Source organism: Mastigoproctus giganteus, chromosome 7 (assembly GCF_048544385.1).
Source record: "Mastigoproctus giganteus isolate SK-2022 chromosome 7, ASM4854438v1, whole genome shotgun sequence".
Classification (NCBI taxonomy): Eukaryota; Metazoa; Arthropoda; class Arachnida; order Uropygi; family Thelyphonidae; genus Mastigoproctus; species Mastigoproctus giganteus.
In genome coordinates, this window is record NC_143581.1 from 168,908,141 (window position 1) to 168,928,745 (window position 20,605).

Sequence of the window (20,605 nt, forward strand, 5' to 3'; positions counted from 1 at the left end):
ATGGAAAATGTTCATGATAAAGATAGGTTTCATTGAGAGAAGATCGCATCAGATTGCAATCATTGTGGCTAAACAAACTGTTCTGAGAATTCTATTTGTGACTACAATTATTGGAGCCTGTTAAAAAAAAAAAAAGGTTCTGAATTATTAGTAGATTTCCTGCATTAGAAATAGCAAAACGTTGACTTACCCCACAGTCACATCAAAGAGATTGCTGCCCACAGAACTAGACACAGCCATGTCTCCAAATCCTTTCCTCGCTACGAGAACGCTGGTAATGAGATCGGGTATACTCGTACCAGCTGCTAGAAATGTCAGTCCCATAACCTGTAAGGAATAATACCTATAGATTAAACCAGTATAGTTAAAATTTGGGGTTCTAAAGCATACATTTACTTAAAGATGGAGGAAATTGATTGGGAAGAGAAGTTTCCCGAAATGCACTTCGATAAACTTTTCAAAAAAAATGGATTTTTAAATCTATAAACCTTATTTACCTCTAGTAGATGAGGTTTCCAGAATTAAAGCCATGACTTATAAACACCCGAATCTTCCATAAAACTGGAATGTAAATGTAATTAGGAATTTGACATCTGTTTATTTGATGTTAATTTGTTGGTGAGCGGCCTTTTAAAACTGATATTTCTAAAAGGTAAGACTGAAGAAATTCAAGTTATATCATAAGGAAAAACAAAAATGCATAGAATAGAAGATATTTACAGCTATATTTATGGCAATCCCGGACACAAAGTTCTTAAAATCTTTTATGCTATGTTGAGAAGCAAGACGAAACGTGATGTTCATCCTGGATGTTTGGACTAACTTTCAATAAATACATATGGAGGAGTCAGCTTCTACAGAACTGAAGCAGAGCTAGTTGGCGAGTTTACATTTGAACTGTGCTCGGTTGGTTGCTGGTCTCTTATCTTATTACAGTAACGACTCGTAGGTATTTCAGCATCCGGTGAATCCCATCACATCCTTCATTATTGAAAATTGGCTTCGGAGCAGAGCATTGCACTTTGTGGTGCATAGGAAAGTGCTATAACGACCCCCTACATTAGTTTCCCAGTACTTCTGGCACTTTGAATATCTTTTCCGTATCTATGGTCTTAAAATGGAGCAAGAAATTTGCCATACAGTCAGAAGACGTTTAGTGAATTGATTTTGTTGTATTAGATTGTGGTGCAAAGGGGGCGATGGCTATACTGCATCTATTACGAATTTAATAAACTATTTTTTAGTTTTCACAACTTCCTGCCACTTCTTTGAAATTTTACCTCTGAGCACATTTCCTCTTCAGAGACCTAAAGATCAAATTTAGTGATTACACCTGAAGATTAAGTTAACGCTCAGTGGAATTCTGACAAGATTATGCAGTTTTCCAACAGGGTGGTTTTCATTTGGTGTAAATTAATAGACCGATCTTTTTACGTAAGGGCAACGTTTTCCCCATTGGATGATTTCCTGTTGAATACGCTATTAGAAATTTTAATTTAGAATTATAATAGATTCTTTTTGATATGGAATCAATTCTGGTTGCCTCAGTCTATCTTTTCCAGAATCTTGTTGAGATTCCAGAAAAAGAGACCCGCTGAAGATATTTTTGATTTGAACTTATGTGGATATAAGTTTACATCGTAAATCTTTAAAAAAATTTTCTAGATATAAGTTACTTCCGTTTTGTTTTGTCAAACTTTCAAAATTAACAATAATCTTATTTCTCCTCATTATCCGTTGAAAGAAAAGTATCTGCTTTTCCGAAAATAGCTAATTTCGGGAAAATTTTAAATTTTCGATGTTCACCATTTATACAAAGTTCAGCATGATCCACTCGATGTTTTTAATGGCATTGCATCATTTTGGGTATCTAATTTCTATCGAACAATTACATCTCCAAACTGTGAATCATTTTCAACCTATGAACAGACTATCTAGATCAAACTGAGATAAAATCCTTGAATATTTCTCAACTACGTTTCCTTTATTACTTATTAACAACCCCTGGACCTCTCGAGAGACTAAGATATAGAAAAAAGCATAACCTTTCTGAAACGCATCTTGATCCAATTAATCGAGCTTATGAACAAAAATAAGTAGTTCGATTAGTGTGTAATTGGTGTATGTGCTCAAGAAACAGATGTTGGCTTTGAAACATCCACTACTTAAGCACTGGTTTAATGAATCCCAGGTTCTAACCCAACTGGAGAATGGAAAAATTCTTAAAGGCGATCATAAATCCTTCATCATATCGTATGAACCGGAAAAATTTCGACCAAGTAGTCGATGCTCAAAGTGTTTCCCTCAAATATACGATTGACTATCTATTGAGCTGCTACATACTGTAGCTTAATGGATAGCTGATAAGGGTGCTGGAGTATAAATTATTTGTTATAGCTGTTGACGGTTTTACCTTCAAATAAAGAATGCGAGTAAATGCGTTTTTATTATTTACGATGCTCAATTAGATACAGTCGCGATTGTTTTTGAGGGTTGCTACCACGGGCTGTTATTGTTCAATGGTGGAATTGGCGATTTGTAAAAGTGGAGTGCAAGCTATTCACTGTGAAATATTTTTCTTTTCTGAGAGCGATCAATCACAGGATTTCTTTAAGACGATAAGTTCATTTGCCCCTGTTTTGTTGTAGTCATTCGTGGAATTGTCTGTTTCCCTCTTAAAGCTTGTTGGCTCACGATAAGAGTAATTGTCTTACGGATCACGGAAGCATCGATTAGTGGCTCCTCACTACAGAAATCATTAAACGTTTCGTGAGGGGAATAGAATTATCATTCTATCCAACGACCGAGTAACGACTAGATCCAATCCCAAACAACATGCGGTTTCGTTTTTCCTTTTAAATCATTAATGAATTCTGCATTATTGGTGCTTCAGTTATTGTCTTAGTGTAACGTATGTACGCCAATTTACGTACGTTGAGAGTTAAAGTCGGTACACTGACAAAAGAGTATATGGCCCATTCTATTGCGATGGTATAGTGGCTGAAATAAAATAACTACAATGAAATTGTGAAGTCTTCCAGCTATGGTGACCATCCAAATTTAAATGGAAATATATTACGATTAAGCTTTTATTCTGGAATACCATTTTACTCCTCCAGTATCTTTCGGGCATGCGAAAAAAAATCTCATACAGAAAAACATCTACATTAGCGAATATAACTAAGAAAAATATAGTTAAGACATTTAAGCTTTCTGAACTGTTTGGAATAACCTTTAGGGTTTAGGCAGAACTATTCTATTTCTGTTTTAATTTATTAAGGGTAAGAATCGAAATGTCCTTTTAGAGCGTTTTTTTTTTTTTTTTTTAACGGAAAAGAAACGAGTCAGGAAAGAAACGAGTCACTGATGACAAATCTGGACTGTCCAAAGAATGTTCGAAATACCTGCCAGGGAATCTTTTTAAGCAAGGCCTGAATCGGTTGGTAAACGCCAAAAGATTGCGTTATCGTTAAGTAGAATTATTTCCTTTGTGGGTTGTCTTTGGTCGTCGGGTGCTGAGACTGCGCATACTGTTCCGAGTTAACGTTGCCACACGTTCTTTAAAATCTAACACAAACAGACCACTGTGGTCAAAGAAAACAGTTGTAAAAACTTTCATAGACATTTTTCTGCTTTGGAGAATTCCTCCATTGCATATTGGAAAATTGGACTATGGTCCAAAATGAGTGCATCGGCCTCTTTTTTATGAAAACCACAAACACGATAGGTATTAGAACCTATAGTACTTAGCACCGTGCATGGGTTAAGAAGATGAAAGAAGATATTTGACTTGAACTTCTGTAGAGTGGTTTTCAGGAAATACATGAAAAGGAGTGTTGTTGAGAAAAGGGAAGTTGAATGAATAAATGGTGAAGAAAAGTTGGTTCTGCGAGTGAAATTGGATAGTAAAAGGATGGTAACTGGTGTCTGCGCGTGTTCGAACTGCTAAAGAGTTATTAAAAAATTCGTAGTCCGCTTCGCGATGGTATGACAAGTGTGCAAATAAAACATGCACTGTAGAAATCAAATTCAAATCAAATTGGTTTGTACACCGATTGGACGCACCGTCAATTTTAAATGCAATTTTAAAAATCTCGCACAAACACGCACGACCATAAGAAGGGGATCTCCATGAAATTGATCTCAGTGATGGTAATTGCGGGATAAAAATCTGAGTACACAAGATTCAGTAGATCATAGAACACCACAAGATTTCAGGAGTAAGATTTATATCTATAAATACATTTATAAATATAGGCTATTTATTAATAAGCGAAATAATATTTCATAACTTAACTAGAATTTCCAAGCGGATAATTTTATCACAATTCCTTCGACACTAATTAATAATAAAAGTACCCCTCTTACTGCGTGAAGATATCCCATTTTTCCCACTCAAAGAAAGTAACAAGCGACCTCACTCAGCAGTTTACCATCATACATTAAGTCTCGCTATTAGGAATGACAGGACAGTAACCTCACCCACATAATTAGCACGAAACACCTGTACAGAAATCATGTTCTGGTCTAGATGCGTGGAGCCTCTACAACTTTTGTACTGAAAAGTCGTATCATGCATGGCTTGCTAGGAAGGTCAGATATTATTATTCCAGCTTGGTAAATACCACCAAGCTATATATATTATATTAAAAATTACTAATTAAAACTGATTGTACTCAAACTCGTATGTAAACTCCTTGGCATAACATTAGCTTAGTTGTTTCATAACTTGACACAGTTGCGATGAATTCTTGAAAAAGAAACGTGGCTTCCACTTTAAACGGGCTCTTTGCCATCTTTAGTTATTGACTCAATAAAAATTTTAGAACAAAATTTTACCTTTCCTCAAATACTATTTTGAACACAGACTGAGATTGCCGTTTACGATGAGTATTACTGAAATTTTATATTTCAACTTTATGCTTTACAAAACATTCAAAACTGAAGCTGAAAGACTTCTATATTTTGGCCAAATCTTCACCCAGACCTAGCCATTTATGTATTCCTCATTCAAACTTTAATAATTCTTAATTAGTTCATCCGTATTAGTACAGACCGATAGCACTGACTGTCTTCTCTGTGATTGATATGTCTAGGAGATATATCGCTTCTGTTTGAAAACTTCGAGAAGTGGAGGCATATGCTCGTTTTGCATAATTTATTTAGTTTGCTTTCTGATTAGATACTTTGTTTTCAATCTCATATTTCCTAACTTCCACAGTTTACAATTTTAGGGATAAGCCGCATGTCCTTTACAATTGGGACATTGTAAAATTATTGCAGTGCTGCTTGAGTATAGTCTTTACAACCGCAGTTTGGACATCTTCCATCCAGACATGTCTGGGAGTGGCCAAATATTTGACATCTTAAAGGGTTTTCATAAATGGATGAACTCGGCAATTTAATAACCTACTTTAATTGAAGTGGTAAATTAGTTGTTGTTTTGGGTTTTTTGGCACAAGAGCCTCCTGGGCCATATTGTGCCTTTTCTTTATTAACTTATGACTGAGTTATTAATGTAATTGTTGTCAGAGGCCATTATATACATTTATGCTCTTCAAGTATCTAAACAGTGCTTCAAAATTTGCATTATTTCCCAGTATGTGTAGTAAATTTAAAGGTTCCAGCAGATTGGATGCAGAATAAAAAGTGGATTTCCGGTTACTTGAATAATTAGGGCATTCTATTAAAATATGTTTGATTGTTAGCTGAGTCTGACAGAATGAACACTGAGGTGGGTTTTCTCCCATAAGCAAGAACAAATGAGTTGTATATGAGTGTCCAATACGGAGTCTTGCCAAGATCACTTCTTCACGTCTGCTTTTCCTGAAACTAGAAGTCCACAACTGAGGTTCTTTTTTAATCTGAAACAGTTTATTATTTACTTGTGTTTGCCACAGATTAGTCCATTGAAGCCTACATGCTGTTTTAATAGTGGATTTATAATCAATGTGTGGGACTTTCAGATGATAGAGTGATCTATTTGTAGGATGTTTAGCAGCATGATCTGCACTTTCATTACCTGGGATGCCGACATGCCCAGGTATCCAGCAGAAGGTAACCAACTGTTTGGATGTTTGATATTGGTATAATTGAGACCGTATCTGTTTCAGAATGGGATGTTGGGAAGACGTAGTAGATTGAATGGCAGTGACGGCACTTAAGGAGTCGGTGTATATAAGAGCTTTTTTGATTTGCTGTTTGGTTATGTTATCTAGAGCTAGTTTTATTGCATACAGTTCTGCGGTATAGATACTGCATTCTATAGGAAGAGACACAGCTGTTGAAAAAGCAGAAGAGATTGCTGCAGCACCTACAGCTTCATCTGTTTTGGAGCCGTCTGTATATATGTGAAATTTCTCTGCGTTTTCTAAGGCGTGGGCTTTATGCAGCTGCTGGAAGTTGTTGTTTGGCAGGGAGCCTTTTCTCCATCTCAGAAAGTAATTATCACAGAGCGGTGAGTAATGAGACCAGGGATGTTCAGGAGGAGCTACGTCTTCAAGGATATGCTGGAAGTTAATATTCCAACTGAGCATCAGTTCTTGCAATCTAATACCCGCAGGGCGGTTTTCATTAGGTTTATTACGATATAGCATTTCATACTGAGGGTTAAACAGGTATTCCCAGCAAGGATGAGATGGAATACTTTATTTTTGCAGCATAGCTACATAGTAAGGATTTTCGTCTAAGGTGTAATGGCGGTTCATTTGCGTCAATATACAGGCTATGGACTGGGGATGTCCTGAAGGCACCTGTAGCTATCCTTAGGGCACTATGTTGAACAGTATTTAGACGTAGCAAGGAATTGTTTCTTGCAGAATCATAGACAGGTGACCCGTAATCTAAGCGGGACCGGATAAAACTTTTATAAAGATATGTGAGGGAGTGTCTATCAGCACCCCAGGAGTTAGATGACACAGCTCTTAAGATGTTTAATTTCTTTTGACAGGCCGTTCTAAGGTAGGCTATGTGATTGGAAAAGTTAAGCTTACTGTCAAGGTATAAACCCAATAAACGAAAATTGTTGGTAAGAGGAATCCGATTGTTTTTTAAATATATTTCAGGATCTGGGTGTAATTTTCGTATTTTACAGAAATGAATTGCAGTCGATTTATTTTCTGCTAATGAATAGCCATTCCGTTGCGCCCACAATTCTATTCTGGCTATGGACATTTGAAGTTGCCTTTCAATGGAAATCATGGTTTGTGACTGGCAAGAGATAATCAGGTCATCGGCAAACATGTATGATTCAACTGTTTTTGGTATGTCTTGTGTTATATTTGTAATTCTTATTGTGAATAGTGTTGCACTCAGGATGGAACCCTGCGGTACACCCTCCTCTTGTTCAAATGATTTGGATATAGCGTTCCTATATCTGACCTGAAAAGATCTGTAGTGTAGGAAATTTTGTATAAATTGTGGTAACTGCCCCCTCAGACCGAATGATCGAAGATCCTGAAGGATACCATATCGCCAAGTGGTATCAAACGCTTTCTCAATATCGAGATTGACCATAACCAGATGTTGTCTCTTGATGAAAGCATTGCGGATATTTGTTTCTGCTTTAATCATCACATCTAAGGTTGAGTGATTTTTCCGAAAACCATACTGATTTCGGTTTAGCAGATTGTTTTTGTTTCCAGAAGCCACGTTAACCGCCTGTGCACCATTTTTTCTAAGACTTTGCCTAAACAGCTAGTCAGCGATATCGGCCTGTAATTATTCGGTATGGTATGATCCTTACCTGGCTTAGGAAAAGCTAGTACAATTGAGTGACGCCATGAGTGTGGATAAGTATTTTCTAAATAAATTCGATTGTAGAATTTCAATAGGGAACTTATTGCTTTATTATTTAACTTTTTTAACATTATATAGCATACTCCGTCCGGGCCGGCAGCAGTACTTGATGTTTTGTTTAGAGACTCAAAAAGTTCCTTTAACGTGAATGGCTGATTGTACGGCTGAGATGCCTTAGTATAAAAATTTATTTTATGTTGTTCTGCAGATGCCTTAATTTTTTGGAAGGTTTGACTGTATGTGGACACTGCTGATATATTGGCGAAAGACTCAGCTAATGCGTTTGCTATTTCTTTTGGATCAGACAATTCTTGCCCTTTCCAGTTCAGGATTGAGGCTGGAGACTGCACAAATTTACCGTTAAGTGCTTGAATTTTCTTCCAGACAAGTCTGCTGTCCGTATCCTTGTTTATGGTGGAAGCAAAATCTATCCAGGCATCTTTCTTTGCTTTTCTTCTTTTTTGGCGGAAATTGGCCTTGAGTTTTTTAAAGTTAATAAAATTAGCAGTTGTAGGAAATTTTCTAAAGAGATTCCAAGCTCGATTTTTTGTCTGTTTAGCATTTGTGCATTCCTGATTCCACCAGTAATGTCTCTGTCTGCGTTTCCCAGGTAAAGATTTTGGTATTGCAGAATTCGCAGCTTGTAATATTTGATTTGTTATATGATCGTTGACACTATCTATGGGCTGAGACTGGACTATCTCATCATCAAACTGGATTAGGGAGGAAAATTTATGCCAGTTTGCCCTATAGAATTTCCACGTGGATCGCTGCAATGGAGATAAGTTTACTTGTGTTTGAATACTGCAAAGAATCGGTAAGTGATCACTGTTTAGCGGGTTATCGAGAACTGACCACCCCATATTGGCATAAATGGAGGGAGAGCAGATTGAAAGGTCTATTGCAGTCATGGATCCTGTAGTAAAATGGACATATGTGGGTTCACCAGTGTTTAACAGAGTAAGGTTATGTGTATCAAGAAGCAATTCTATTATTTTACCCCTTTTGTCAATTTTTGGCGATCCCCATAGAGGATGATGAGCATTAAAGTCACCCAGTAAGCAGAAAGGAGATGGCAGCTGATCTACTAGCTTTTCTAAATCATCTGAGGAGAAAGCAAAATTAGGAGGGAGATATATAGAGGCTATTGTAATGGTGATACCAATTTCAATGCGCACTGCCACTACTTCAAAAGGAGTCTGGAGGGATACCAGCTTGGATGGAATGTTATTTCTGACAATGATAGCCACCCCTCCATGAGCTGGCGTGTCAATGCTCCTATCTCGTCTAAAAATGGTATAATTTTTGACGGAAGGGCACACTCGTGAATTTAGAAGGGTTTCCTGTAAGGCTATGCCAGCTGGTTCATACCGATCGATTAGATCCTGCAAATCATCTTTTGAATTTCGAAATCCTCTGCAATTCCACTGAAGGATTTTTTCCATTATGAGGTTTTTTGTGTTGTTTTCGATTCTGACTGTTTTTTAGTTGCAGCTTGCTTGTATCGATCAATTTTTGCTTTGTCTTTCCTGGGAAAAACGGGTCGGGTCACATCCATCTCTTCACTTGCATGTAGTTCTAAAATTGTATCTTCTGCTTCGTGATGTTCATCAATGTCCATTCCGGTGGTGGATGTTTGCGGTTTTTTGGTTTCTATTACTTTTGGTTTTGTTGTTGAGGAGGCCTCCGTTGGTATGGTGATTGGGGTATTATTGGACTGTTCACTTGTTTTTTGTGCAGGAGACTGTTTTGAAACAGAAAGCAACGAACGTGCCCAGTTCGCAATTGATATATTTGGAGGAATCGATACTTCAGATTGGATCCCTACAGACTGTGAAGATTGGGTTGCTGCGGCATATGTTTGCTTTATCTCTGTTTTGATTATCTGTCTTCTTGCCTCTGAGTATGTCACTTTGTTCTCTACTTTATATTTTTGAATTTTTTTTCCTTGCTTCCATAATTCACATGTTTTTGAGAAAGCTGGGTGGTTACCCTTACAATTTGGACAATGCGGAGTGGTAGTGGCACAATCAGATTGGTTATGGTCTTTTGACCCGCAGATGGGACATACTGCCTCACCTCGACATGCAGTCTGGGAGTGTCCATATTTTTGGCATTTGTAGCACCTGATGGGATTCGGAATGTATGGTCGGACACGGCAATGCAGGTAGCCTGCTTTCACAGATGTTGGCAAGTTAGGAGTGCTAAAGGTAAGAATTATGCTTCTTGTTGGAACGAGTGTACCGTCTTTTCGGGTCATGATTCTCCTTGCTTGGATGACTTTTTGATCGTGTAATTCTTGGACAATTTCCTCCTCTGGTACAAGTAATAAGTCCCATTCTGTTATTACTCCCTTTGAGGAGTTTAAGGTGGCATGGGGAGTAACTTTTATTTGTTGTCCTCCAAAAGTTGTGAGCTTTAATAGCTTTACAGAATGTTGAGGTTGAGTTGTTTCTATTAGAAGATCACCTGATTGAAGTCGCCGTACTGATTTAGGTGAACCAGCAGCAGACAATGCATTTCTGCACTAGAAAAGGTGATAATTTGCTCAGGGGCTGATCTGATAGAGAGTGCAAGATGAGGAAGGATGGTATCTCCTCTTTAGGTGTTGTTTTCAACCTCTTTGGTTGAGAATAGTCATTTTCACTTTTATTTGCTAGTCTTGAGCTCGATGGCTCTAAAGGTGGAAATGAACTGTTTTCCATCTTTGCTCCTTTCAGCCCTGGGAGAGTGGATTTCTTCTCCCAGGTTACCGGCCCCGCCACGGGGAGGCAGGAGCAGTGCCGCTAGAGTGACCAAGCGGTATAAGGGTTAGTACGTTAGTTGAAAAAGAAAAAAGAAAGGTGGATTTCCTTTCTTAAAACTTGCTTACAATTTGTAAGACTAAGTTATTAATTAAAGACAATGTAAAAAACTTTTTAAACTAAATAAGAACTTTGGCTCTGAGTAAACGCTTTACGAATCACTCTGAAATTCGCTTGATCACTATAACGCTTGGCACCCGGGGCCGTGGTAAATTAGATGTATCGAAGTTTAACATTATGTTACGGGTTGGAACTAGGTTGCCAACTTGTCGTATCATGATTCTTTTTGCTTGTTTCACAATCTGATCTTTCAGTTCTTGTACTGTTTCTTTTTCAGAAAGACTTAATAGGTCCCATTCAGTGATCACTCCCTTGGACGAATGCAATGTGGTATGCGCTGTGAAAGATTCGGATTCCACTTGAGGAAGAGTGATTTTGTAGCAGCTCTGAATGCCTTAGGTCACTTTAAAGTCATCTCTAAATGACCACTGGAGAGTACCTGCTCTCAGGTTGATTTCATAAAGAATGTAAAATCTGGAATATTAGAGGTTCCAGTTTGTACTTTTTACGTGTCTTGCAGAGAGAACACTAAGTGTTTCAAATAAAGAATCGATTCCTCTTCAACGGATCTTCATTTTTATTTGAACCGGTTTTTCTATTTAAATATATTACGTTAATAAATTTAAAATTTGAGAAAACTCGAATTTATGATTATCATCTACATAAAAACAAGCACAAAATCCGTTCCCCAAAAAGTGATTATTCAATGTTAATTTAACTTTAAAAAAACCTACCTCGTTGGGTATTCCGATTGTATCTCCCACCATGGAAGCCCACCAGACCATTAGGTATGAGAAGAAAGCAATCCATAAGATGCTGCCCACAAATGAAATGGCGAACCACTTCTCTTTTTCCTGTTAACAGAAATGAAAGATTATGATGTGGAAAAAGTAGTTCGATAATATTATTGTTAACAGAAACATACAAAAGGTGTAAGGTAATATGCAAACATAGTAAGAATCTTTTTGACATTGGTATGATTTACTGGTAAATTTCATTTACAAAGACAAGATTATATTAGCCCAATATTTATTAAAATTGGCATTCCTGAATTGGATACCATTACACCTTCAACGTTGTCATGCTCTACAAAAGATCATTTCCATCATGTTTATGAGGACGTCATTAACTAAAAATTAAATCTTACACCGATTAAAAAATTTCAATAAATATAAAGTTTTTATCGATATTTGTCTGAGAATTATTCTCAAATCAGAAGAAGTTCTTCTATAACACAGAAGAAAGGCATCCGAACGGTCAAGGCCGTGAGAGGAAGGGTCAAGTGCAGTATTTGCAAAGCCTACATATTGTACAGATGTTTTTATGACTTAAAACTTGGCCATGGAAGCAAAAACGTTCCAATGTCTGTGTGTCAAAAAAAAAAAAAAAATTCATGCTATTTCGTATTGTGGAACAGTTGTAGCTACTGTCCTAGTCTGCCACCGGAAATGGACGGATAGTTTCTTTCATAAGGTTAAGTTATGTGAAAAATTACTATTCGACTTTATTAGACAGAATTAATTTCATTTCTTTCGACTATCAGGGACCAGGACCTTAATTTTTGTTTCTCTAATGGCATTAGCTACATTTTAACCAACCGCTAGATAAAATTTATATTTTAATGTTGAAAAGCGATTTAACTGTGATTTATGCTTTATGAATTTAGATTATATTTAGAATTTCCTTAACCCGCACGGTTGGCTTGAATCCCGGTCTACTCAAAGATAGTGTGCTACTGCACTCCCGCACCTGACCATTCGGCTACGAAGGCCGCCATTAAATTATATTCAATAACTAATAAACAAATGAAGTGGGTTCAGCACTCTGCAGCAGCACATCCACCCAAAATCTTCACGAAGGGATGAAAGGGGCAACCTTATCACTAATAATACTGTAGTACTCTGCATAGTACAAGTTCACATTCTCAAGCAACTTCCGATACTAATATTCAACATTTACTGGTACGAAGTTCTTAATCCTGGACATAACCTTCACCCTGGAGCCTGCACGCACTGTGCCCTATGTATGTATGTATGTATGTGTGTGTGTGTGTGTGGGGGGGGGGGAGTACTATAACAATTTTCACTGACAATTATGGGTATGTAAGTAATTGTTACAGACATGTCAATATTTGGTACCTTCTTATCTATAATACAGTACTATAGCTCTTTTAAAAAGCTCATTTATGAAGTCCTGCTATAACCGTTTTCACATTTGTCTAGGAATGTATTACAGAGGGACCATGCTTTGCCAATCCGTGCAGTCTTTGTGCTACTGGATTGATTGTTAGAGAAAATGCTTGGGGAAGAAATAATGGAAAGAAATTTCGGGCAGTTACCCGGAAGGTTAACTTCGTGCACATGAAATTCCATATTGCCAAATTGCACCAAGTGATTTTTCTCCTTAGTTCTGTTGTTGTTGTTATTTGGTTTTTAGGAGCATTAGCAACTAAGGCCATATTGCTCCGTGAATATGCGGTGGTCATTCCTGACCTTTCCGCATCCTCCGTATTTGGTGGTGACGGGCTCGAACCCCAGTCTAATCAAGAAGCGTGTGCTACGCACTGCTGCTCCTTCCCACCTGGCTACGGAGGCGCCTCCCTTAGTTCTATGACCGTATTCATTCCAAAAGGGTATTTGAATATTTGCTTCGGCTTTGGGGCAAATAAATGTTCTGCGTCTACAAGCCACGTCAGTCTGGCATTAATTATCTTGTCGCTGGCTAGAACAGCCTCTTGGGGTTCTGTTGGTGTTATACAGGAAATTTCGAGCAGGGACAAAGAGGCGATTATCCAATGGTAAAAAGCAATAGTTAGACAACATTTGGAATACTGCACGCAGGTTTTCACATTCAGTCAGAGAGTATATTAATCGCTGAAATAAACTTTCAGTTTGTGGAAGAGGGTAGTTTGAATAAATTTAAAAGCTTATACAAATTATTAGAAGGGATGGACAAATGAAGTGCGCAAAAAGTGTTTTTTATTTGATGATGCTGTATAAGCTTTACATCCTCACATTTTTGCTAATACTGATAATTTTCTTGAACTTGTCAAAGCAATAAGCGATCATTAAATTTGCTGGATCAGTGTGATCCAACAAAATCTGAGGGGCTTTCCTAGCTTAGGAGAAGTTATCACAGTAGATATTGGCTACTGCTAGTAATTTGGATTAGCAATGTCGTAGAGTTAATTGCTTTACATAAACAGGAAGCACAGTTGCGATTTTCATTTAACTTGCTTGATGGAAAGGCACCAGGAATAATTCGTTTCAGTACAAACCCCAGATGAAATTGCTCCTTCGGTTATTCCAAAATTATTAAAAGTTAAGCTTTCTATCCAGAACGACGGAAGCTTTTATAACGCTTTTTGTCAAAAACAAACAAAGACTGGGGAAAAATCTAAACATTTTACTTCTCAGAGATGTCATTAATGGAAATGGTGCCAAAGTGCTCATTTCGGCAAAGTAGACAGACCTTAGAATGATTTCTTTCTGCACCTTATTGATGAAAAGGTTAAGAATTTTAAAATTATTTTAAAAATAAGGACAATGAAGGTAACTTCGATAGTATCAGGTAAAGAACATGCTTTAAGGAGCTTGAAAGCGTCACTTAAATATTTTTAGAGAATAAAGAAAATTACGTTTTAAATTGGTAATATGAGACAATTTTGCTGATGATACACTTCTTGAACAGGAGGTTTAACTCTTACTGGCTGCAAAAGTGTTTCCGCTTGGTGATAAAGATGGTATGGAAGCTCGACACCCGATTCAACGAGTCAATACTTAGTTCTTTCACATTAGTTTTAACAAATGTTGATAAGTACATGCTGTAAAGTTAATTTCTTCTGGAGTCGCTGAATGGTAATGTGCACACTCAATGATAATATGCTTCACGGTAACTATAGAACTACAATGCAAGCAAAGTGGAGGATCTTCTCCTAGCAGCAAGAATAGATGTATTAGATGCGTGTGGCCAATTCGTGATCTTGAAAGCGCGACCTCTCCATGCTTGTTTAATCGGAAACTGGATCTCCACAGGAGTGGATTCTGTTTTATTTCAAGAAGCTTGTTACCTGTCTGGTTATGCCAGATTTCAGACCACATATCGGTACATTTCCATCATATGATTGGTTTTATAATCAGAATAAGGGACTAGGATGGAATCTAAGCAAGCAGGGTGCTTTGCTGCTTCGTCTGCACGCTCGTTTCCTTGGATTTCAATATGACTGGGTATCCAGCAAAATGTAACCGAGATCGGATTTGTCGAGAAATGGGTGGAAATTGTGATTTATTCTGTACCGCATTCACTACACTTAAGAGTCTGTAAATATTATTACCTGAGTGTTGAGAAGATTATTAAGGAGATTTAGAGCCATTTTGATTGCAATTACTCCTTTTGAACTATTTAACGTAGCATGAGGGGTGACCTGTATAAGTATTCCATCAAAAGTTGACATTTTAATAGGGCCTGAGAATGCTGATGCTTAGCTGTTACAACTAATATCTCCAGGTAGGAGTCTTTTCACCTATTTCGGTGAACCACCCACATTTTCTAATTTAGAAATAGTGAAAAGGACACTCATAGGTTTGGTTCAAAGAGAATGTAGTATAAGGCAATTCCATGTTGGAAATTCTTGCCGATTCGCATTTTTACGTAGTCTCTTAGATTGTGATACGTCATGTTCGGTTTCATTCAAGTCATGAGATGAGCGTCTAGGCTCAAGAGCTGGGTAATTATCAATATTCATGGTTGCTCCTTTTAGAAGTGGAGGATAACTTCCCCCCCAGGTTACCTGCCCCGCCACGTGGATGCAGGAGTGGTGCTAGTGACCAAGCGATAAGAGGTCAGTGGTTAGTGTGTTATGTAGGTTATATACAAGAAAAAATGTATCTTTCCTTTCTTTTTGGAAAGGTTGCTTTTTTATTCAGAAGAGCAGAAATGAAGTAATTTTGCAAATAAAGAAATTCTCAGTAATCTGCTAATTCTAGAGAATAGGCTTTGAAATTAGCTTTAATCGCTCGCTTGGCACTCGGGGCCATTTTTGAACAATTTCGCGCAGGATAAACCATGCAGGATCCCATATTGCCTGTAGTGTCAAACGCTTTTTCGATGTCAAGAACACAATCATGACTAGATGATATTCAGAAGAGAAGTATTTCAAATGTTTGTTTCTGCTTTTACCCAAAGATCTAATGGTGACCTGGTTTTGCGAAAATCAGGTTGTCTACTTAAATTATGTAGTTTAAGGAGGCATCAGCCAAAAATTATCTAGTTTTTCCTGCACAACTGAGTGCAGTGGGATAGTTGGTTAATTACAAGGTAGCACAGCTAACCCAGTTTTCTTGCGTATTATTTTTAAACTTTTATTATTGCGATCCGTTAATTCAGAATTGGATAAAAAGCCTGTGAAGATTTACCCAGTCGTCAAATGATTCTTGCGAACATCTTTAACGATTTAATATACATTAAAATGCAGTTTCTAAAATAAATGAATGGACATTTATATAACCACAAAGCAGCCTAAATAACAATGTACTTACAGGCCTCCGTACATCGGGAAGTGTTAGCCATAATGGGAAGACAATGGGAGCTACCAGAATATAACTCAGTCTCTTCCTAGGTGTGTCAGGCCATGAGATGTCTAGCGGTTCTACCTCTTCATCGGGCATCTCTGGAGGTGGTGGAGGCTGAGGCTAGAATTATGAATTGATAAAAATAAATGAGTCAATAATCGGATGAACTACTTTTGCTAATACTCCTAGTGCCAGCTGGCAATATTTAAAAAGAAAGTGAAAAGAGCAGAGGAATGTAGTAAAATTATCTTAATTATTTCAAACTGTAACAAACGTATTGTCCTGTTAGTTCTGATATTCTTAACAACTAAAAGAAATTAATGGGCTTATAAAAAGGGCCCAAAAGGATAGAGTCAAGATAAATAGAAAGTAGAAAATATCACAGGCACATGAGCAAAGAATAAAATAAAATGGAATAAATGGCCATACCTTTTAAGAAGAATACAGATGAGGGACGTGTCCTGATACCCAATGAATAAATTCTCTTTTCTGTTACAAAAGACTAGCCAACCTTAGGGTTGAGAAGTCAGAATCCAGTTAACATTTATGGTCGATTTATTCGTCTCTTCCAACGCAGTGGTATTTATCAGATTCTTGCGAAACAGTCATCGCATTATTCACCATTTTTTCTCCAGTTACCTTATCTCATCTGAGATCGAAAGTATTTTCACATCACTACTACATCAAGAACAGTGTTAAAGTTCCAAAAATTCAACATGTTATTGAAAAATCATGCTTAATGATTGTTTGGTATAGTTTCCTGACTAACCATAGTATCCTATCCATCGATACAAAGCTTTATTCCAGATGACAGAATTTCCACCAAATACTTTGCATCTTATTTTCGTAAGAGAAATTGCCAATTAGTCCTTCAAATATATGATGAGGTAACGTAGTTTTAATATTGTTTCGATTGCATAAAGCAAACCCACAATAATTGATTGCAGTTTTATTTTAAGCTGAACTATTAAAAGGGAAGAATGTATGCAATTTGTCCAGCAATATAGCATTCTCAGAACTTGTTAAAACAGTGGTCAAACGTATTTTTTCTCAAAATTAAATACTTGGACCACGACAATAAACTTTAATTTGAATTCCAGATCTGTAAAACTTTGGCAACTGTTTAGAGGTGTTTGGTTTCGAACAGAAACAAGATTATGCAATATACTTATGCATATTTAAGTGAACTACAGTTATGCGAAGTATATAATATTCATATTGAATACAAAAGCTCTCAACACCTTTAATTAATAATTAAGCGGCATTATAACTTGAGTTCAATGTAATGCAGCCAAAACACTACGAATTGATTTTTTAAAGTAAATCTTCTCTTCTTTCGTCTTCCTTTTTGTGTCAGTTATATCAAATGAAGTGAATTTTAATACTTCATTAAGGCAGGAAGTGGTAAGCAGTCACTGTCACATTCTCCCAGCAAGTGCTGATATCTCAGATTTGGGTAGAATCCAATCGCAGTGTAATTTCCTTCCACTTCAAATTCATTGAATGCTCTAAAGAAAATTACAGTTCCTCCGGTGGTATTTCTTTTCTGAAGTATCTTACTTTCTGGCCATTTTATACACCATCCAGAACAAACAAACAAGACAGACAAAAGAAAGAGTGAAAAATAAACAGAACTCCAAGTACTTACAGCTGTCGTTAAAGGTTGACCTGAGGTGGGATTCTGTGTGCTACTTTCTGCCAGAATTGTGCTGATATTGCTGGTATTTTTTGGAAGGGAATTGTCACCATAGTTGAGAGTATTCTCCTGTCTCCCTCTTCCCACTAGGCCATCAGGAAGATCCGCTGGCACTCCATTTGCCAGGGAATTAAACGACACAGACTAGAAAGAAATCAGAGGTGACACAACTCAATAGTCTGCCTACTGTCATATAAGTTAGAGTTACACGCAATCGCCAAAAAGATATCCCGAAATGATCCTAAGCTGAATCAGGCAAATAGTCTTTAAGCGAAGTGTTCGCGCATTTACGATTATTGTAATTTCAATTAAGAATTCGAATACTTAATTGAAGTTTTCATTACCCTTAAAAATAAGTTTTAAGAAAAACAATATTACGCAAAATTTCTAGAGCGATAACTATTAAAATAATTTCACGTTCACCCAAGAAGAAGCAACTTATATCAATTAAAAGTCAATTTATATTTTCTCAGAGAACACGAGCACAATTTTTCCTGCTTTGAATTACGTTTTAATCTAATTTTCTGTTGGATTTCCAGTTAGAGGAAAAATGAACTATGCCTAAAGGTCCACTCCACGTTTTGATCAAGTTCCTTTATTGTCTAACGAACATACAGCCCTTCAGCTGCATCATTAAATTCATTATATAAACGGCTTTACTTAGGCTACTCTCGAATATTGTACTTTGTCATAATGTCATCAATGACATCAGGACAAAATACTAGAACTTCTAGAGGACCTTATTTCTTTGTTTAGATGAATAATGTTTCGAAAACTGAATAACCCTTTCACAAGTCAATCAGATACTCAGCCATTCTTTCTCGTTGATTTGTTTGTCAAAAATAGTCAGAGGCTATCGACTTAAACTCACCGTTTCTAAAAGCATTTTTCAATTTCATTTATTTTTAATATACGGGTCATACAAATATTCTTTGTAACTCTGCTTCAATATCCTATCTATCTATTGTTTGTTGTGTTATTGCTCAATAACAATGTTCTTGAATGAGAAATTTACGTATTTTGTCTCATTTTATCGCTCTGATTAATATGCTATCGTATTCATCATTTCAAAGCAGTTATAATAAATGTGATCATCTTGCATTGAGATTTACTTCAAAGCGTTAACTAAAATAGGAAATCTTAAACTCGGGGACAAAACAAGAGAAACATGGTTTACAAAAATTAAGGTAGTACGTTGAAATAATTATAAATCAAGACATTTTTATTTTGTTCATTTATCCATGGTCAGTTTGCTTTGAAATAAGCAGTCGTTGCAAAAATATGAACATTAAGGAATTCATAGTAATAATATGACCCGGAAGTTGTTACTGTGCTCCTTACAAACTTTGTTACTTTCGTCTTAAAGTGGATATCAATATTTGCTTTCGAGGCCTTTCTCGACTTCATGTTTTTTTTTTATCAGGATTTAAATTGCCTAATAAAATAAATGGTCTTTGTGCTCGCAGCAGAAAGAACTTCACAAGTTTCCTTAGCATCGCACTACTCAAACGAAAGTAATCGTCAAAAGTTAGACTGCTGGGGGACCAGTAAGTCCAGAAATAAAGTGATAGCGTTTTTTCTCATTTAAAGAAATGAGAAAAAACCAACTTGTGGCGAAATTCGTTCGATTTTAAACTATTTCTATCGAGAATTCTTCTTTTCATTTTAATGCGTCCAACAAAATGTTCCTTTCAGACCATTGCCTTTTCTGGGATATTTAAATCCTACTTGCGAAAAAAAATAATTGTAAAAAACAAGAGGATGAGAATATCCTGACTTTCATAGATTTTTTATTTTAGATTGAAAATAAAAAGAACTTTTACCAAACCTCGTGGTAAGCTGTGATAACTTTTCTAAGTATGTTGCACAGGTTAATTAATTATAAAATGAATAAACGAAGCACTATGCTTCGATATTCTTGGGAAACAATTTCATTTTATTCGTCTAAACAAATAAAATGGAATCACAAACGCTTACAGAGGAATTCTTTGCTTCTTCAGTGATTGCGAGCTATCTTCTCAGCAGCACCCCTCATACTGCGAAACTAAAGAGCAAACGGGTAGAATGTTACTCGATTATTAGCAAAGGCAACTCAGAGTTTTTGGAAGTCTTTCAAGTTTTAACAAAACTGTTTCACAAGAAAAGGTCAGTTCTTAAAGCTTTCCATAATTGGTTGACCTAATGAACTATACTCATTAAGCAGCTAGTTGTCTTTGGATATCTTTCATTTATTAATTTTAATTAATTTATGGAATTATTTAAATTTAAGTAAAGGAAATCGAAGAGCTGGCATAGTAAACCTTCAGCTTCGTAGTAGCCAAACTTTATGATCTCGATTTACCATCCAGTCAGATAGCCTCGATGAGATATTTCAAGGAAACGTTTCATTTTAACCAAATGATCTGTTGTAAACAAAACAAGCATGGAAATAACCATTTACATTATCTCCCAAGACCAGAAGTCCACGAAACTATTTCTACACAAATATCGAATTTCATGACTATTAAGGAAGCAAATTGATTTTTCCGACATACAACTGTACCGAATAGATGATGTTTCAAATTATTACCCTTACATTTTAGCTATGCTAATAATGGTCATCAAAATGTTCTTCAAAACGAGCGAGTGCTGCAAAAAACTGACATCACAACTCGCTCGTTATCAAAAATAAATCACCC

At 36.6% G+C, this 20,605-nt stretch overlaps 1 protein-coding gene across 4 annotated transcripts in view; it reads right to left on the reverse strand.

The window, feature by feature from the left end:
* Positions 1–20,605, reverse strand: part of LOC150083322 (sodium/potassium/calcium exchanger Nckx30C-like) — a 238,400-nt gene that overhangs the window by 14,893 nt on the left and 202,902 nt on the right. For 3 of the 4 annotated variants that reach the window (XM_090377179.1, XM_090377177.1, XM_090377178.1), the window contains exons 5-8: positions 17,880–18,071; positions 16,199–16,351; positions 11,396–11,515; positions 191–327 (exon numbers count right to left, since the gene is read on the reverse strand). In XM_090377179.1, the coding sequence (XP_090233305.1) occupies positions 191–327; positions 11,396–11,515; positions 16,199–16,351; positions 17,880–18,071 (602 nt within the window). The remainder of the gene's footprint in view (positions 1–190; positions 328–11,395; positions 11,516–16,198; positions 16,352–17,879; positions 18,072–20,605) is intronic. The other variant, XM_090377180.1, reaches the window with a different exon arrangement.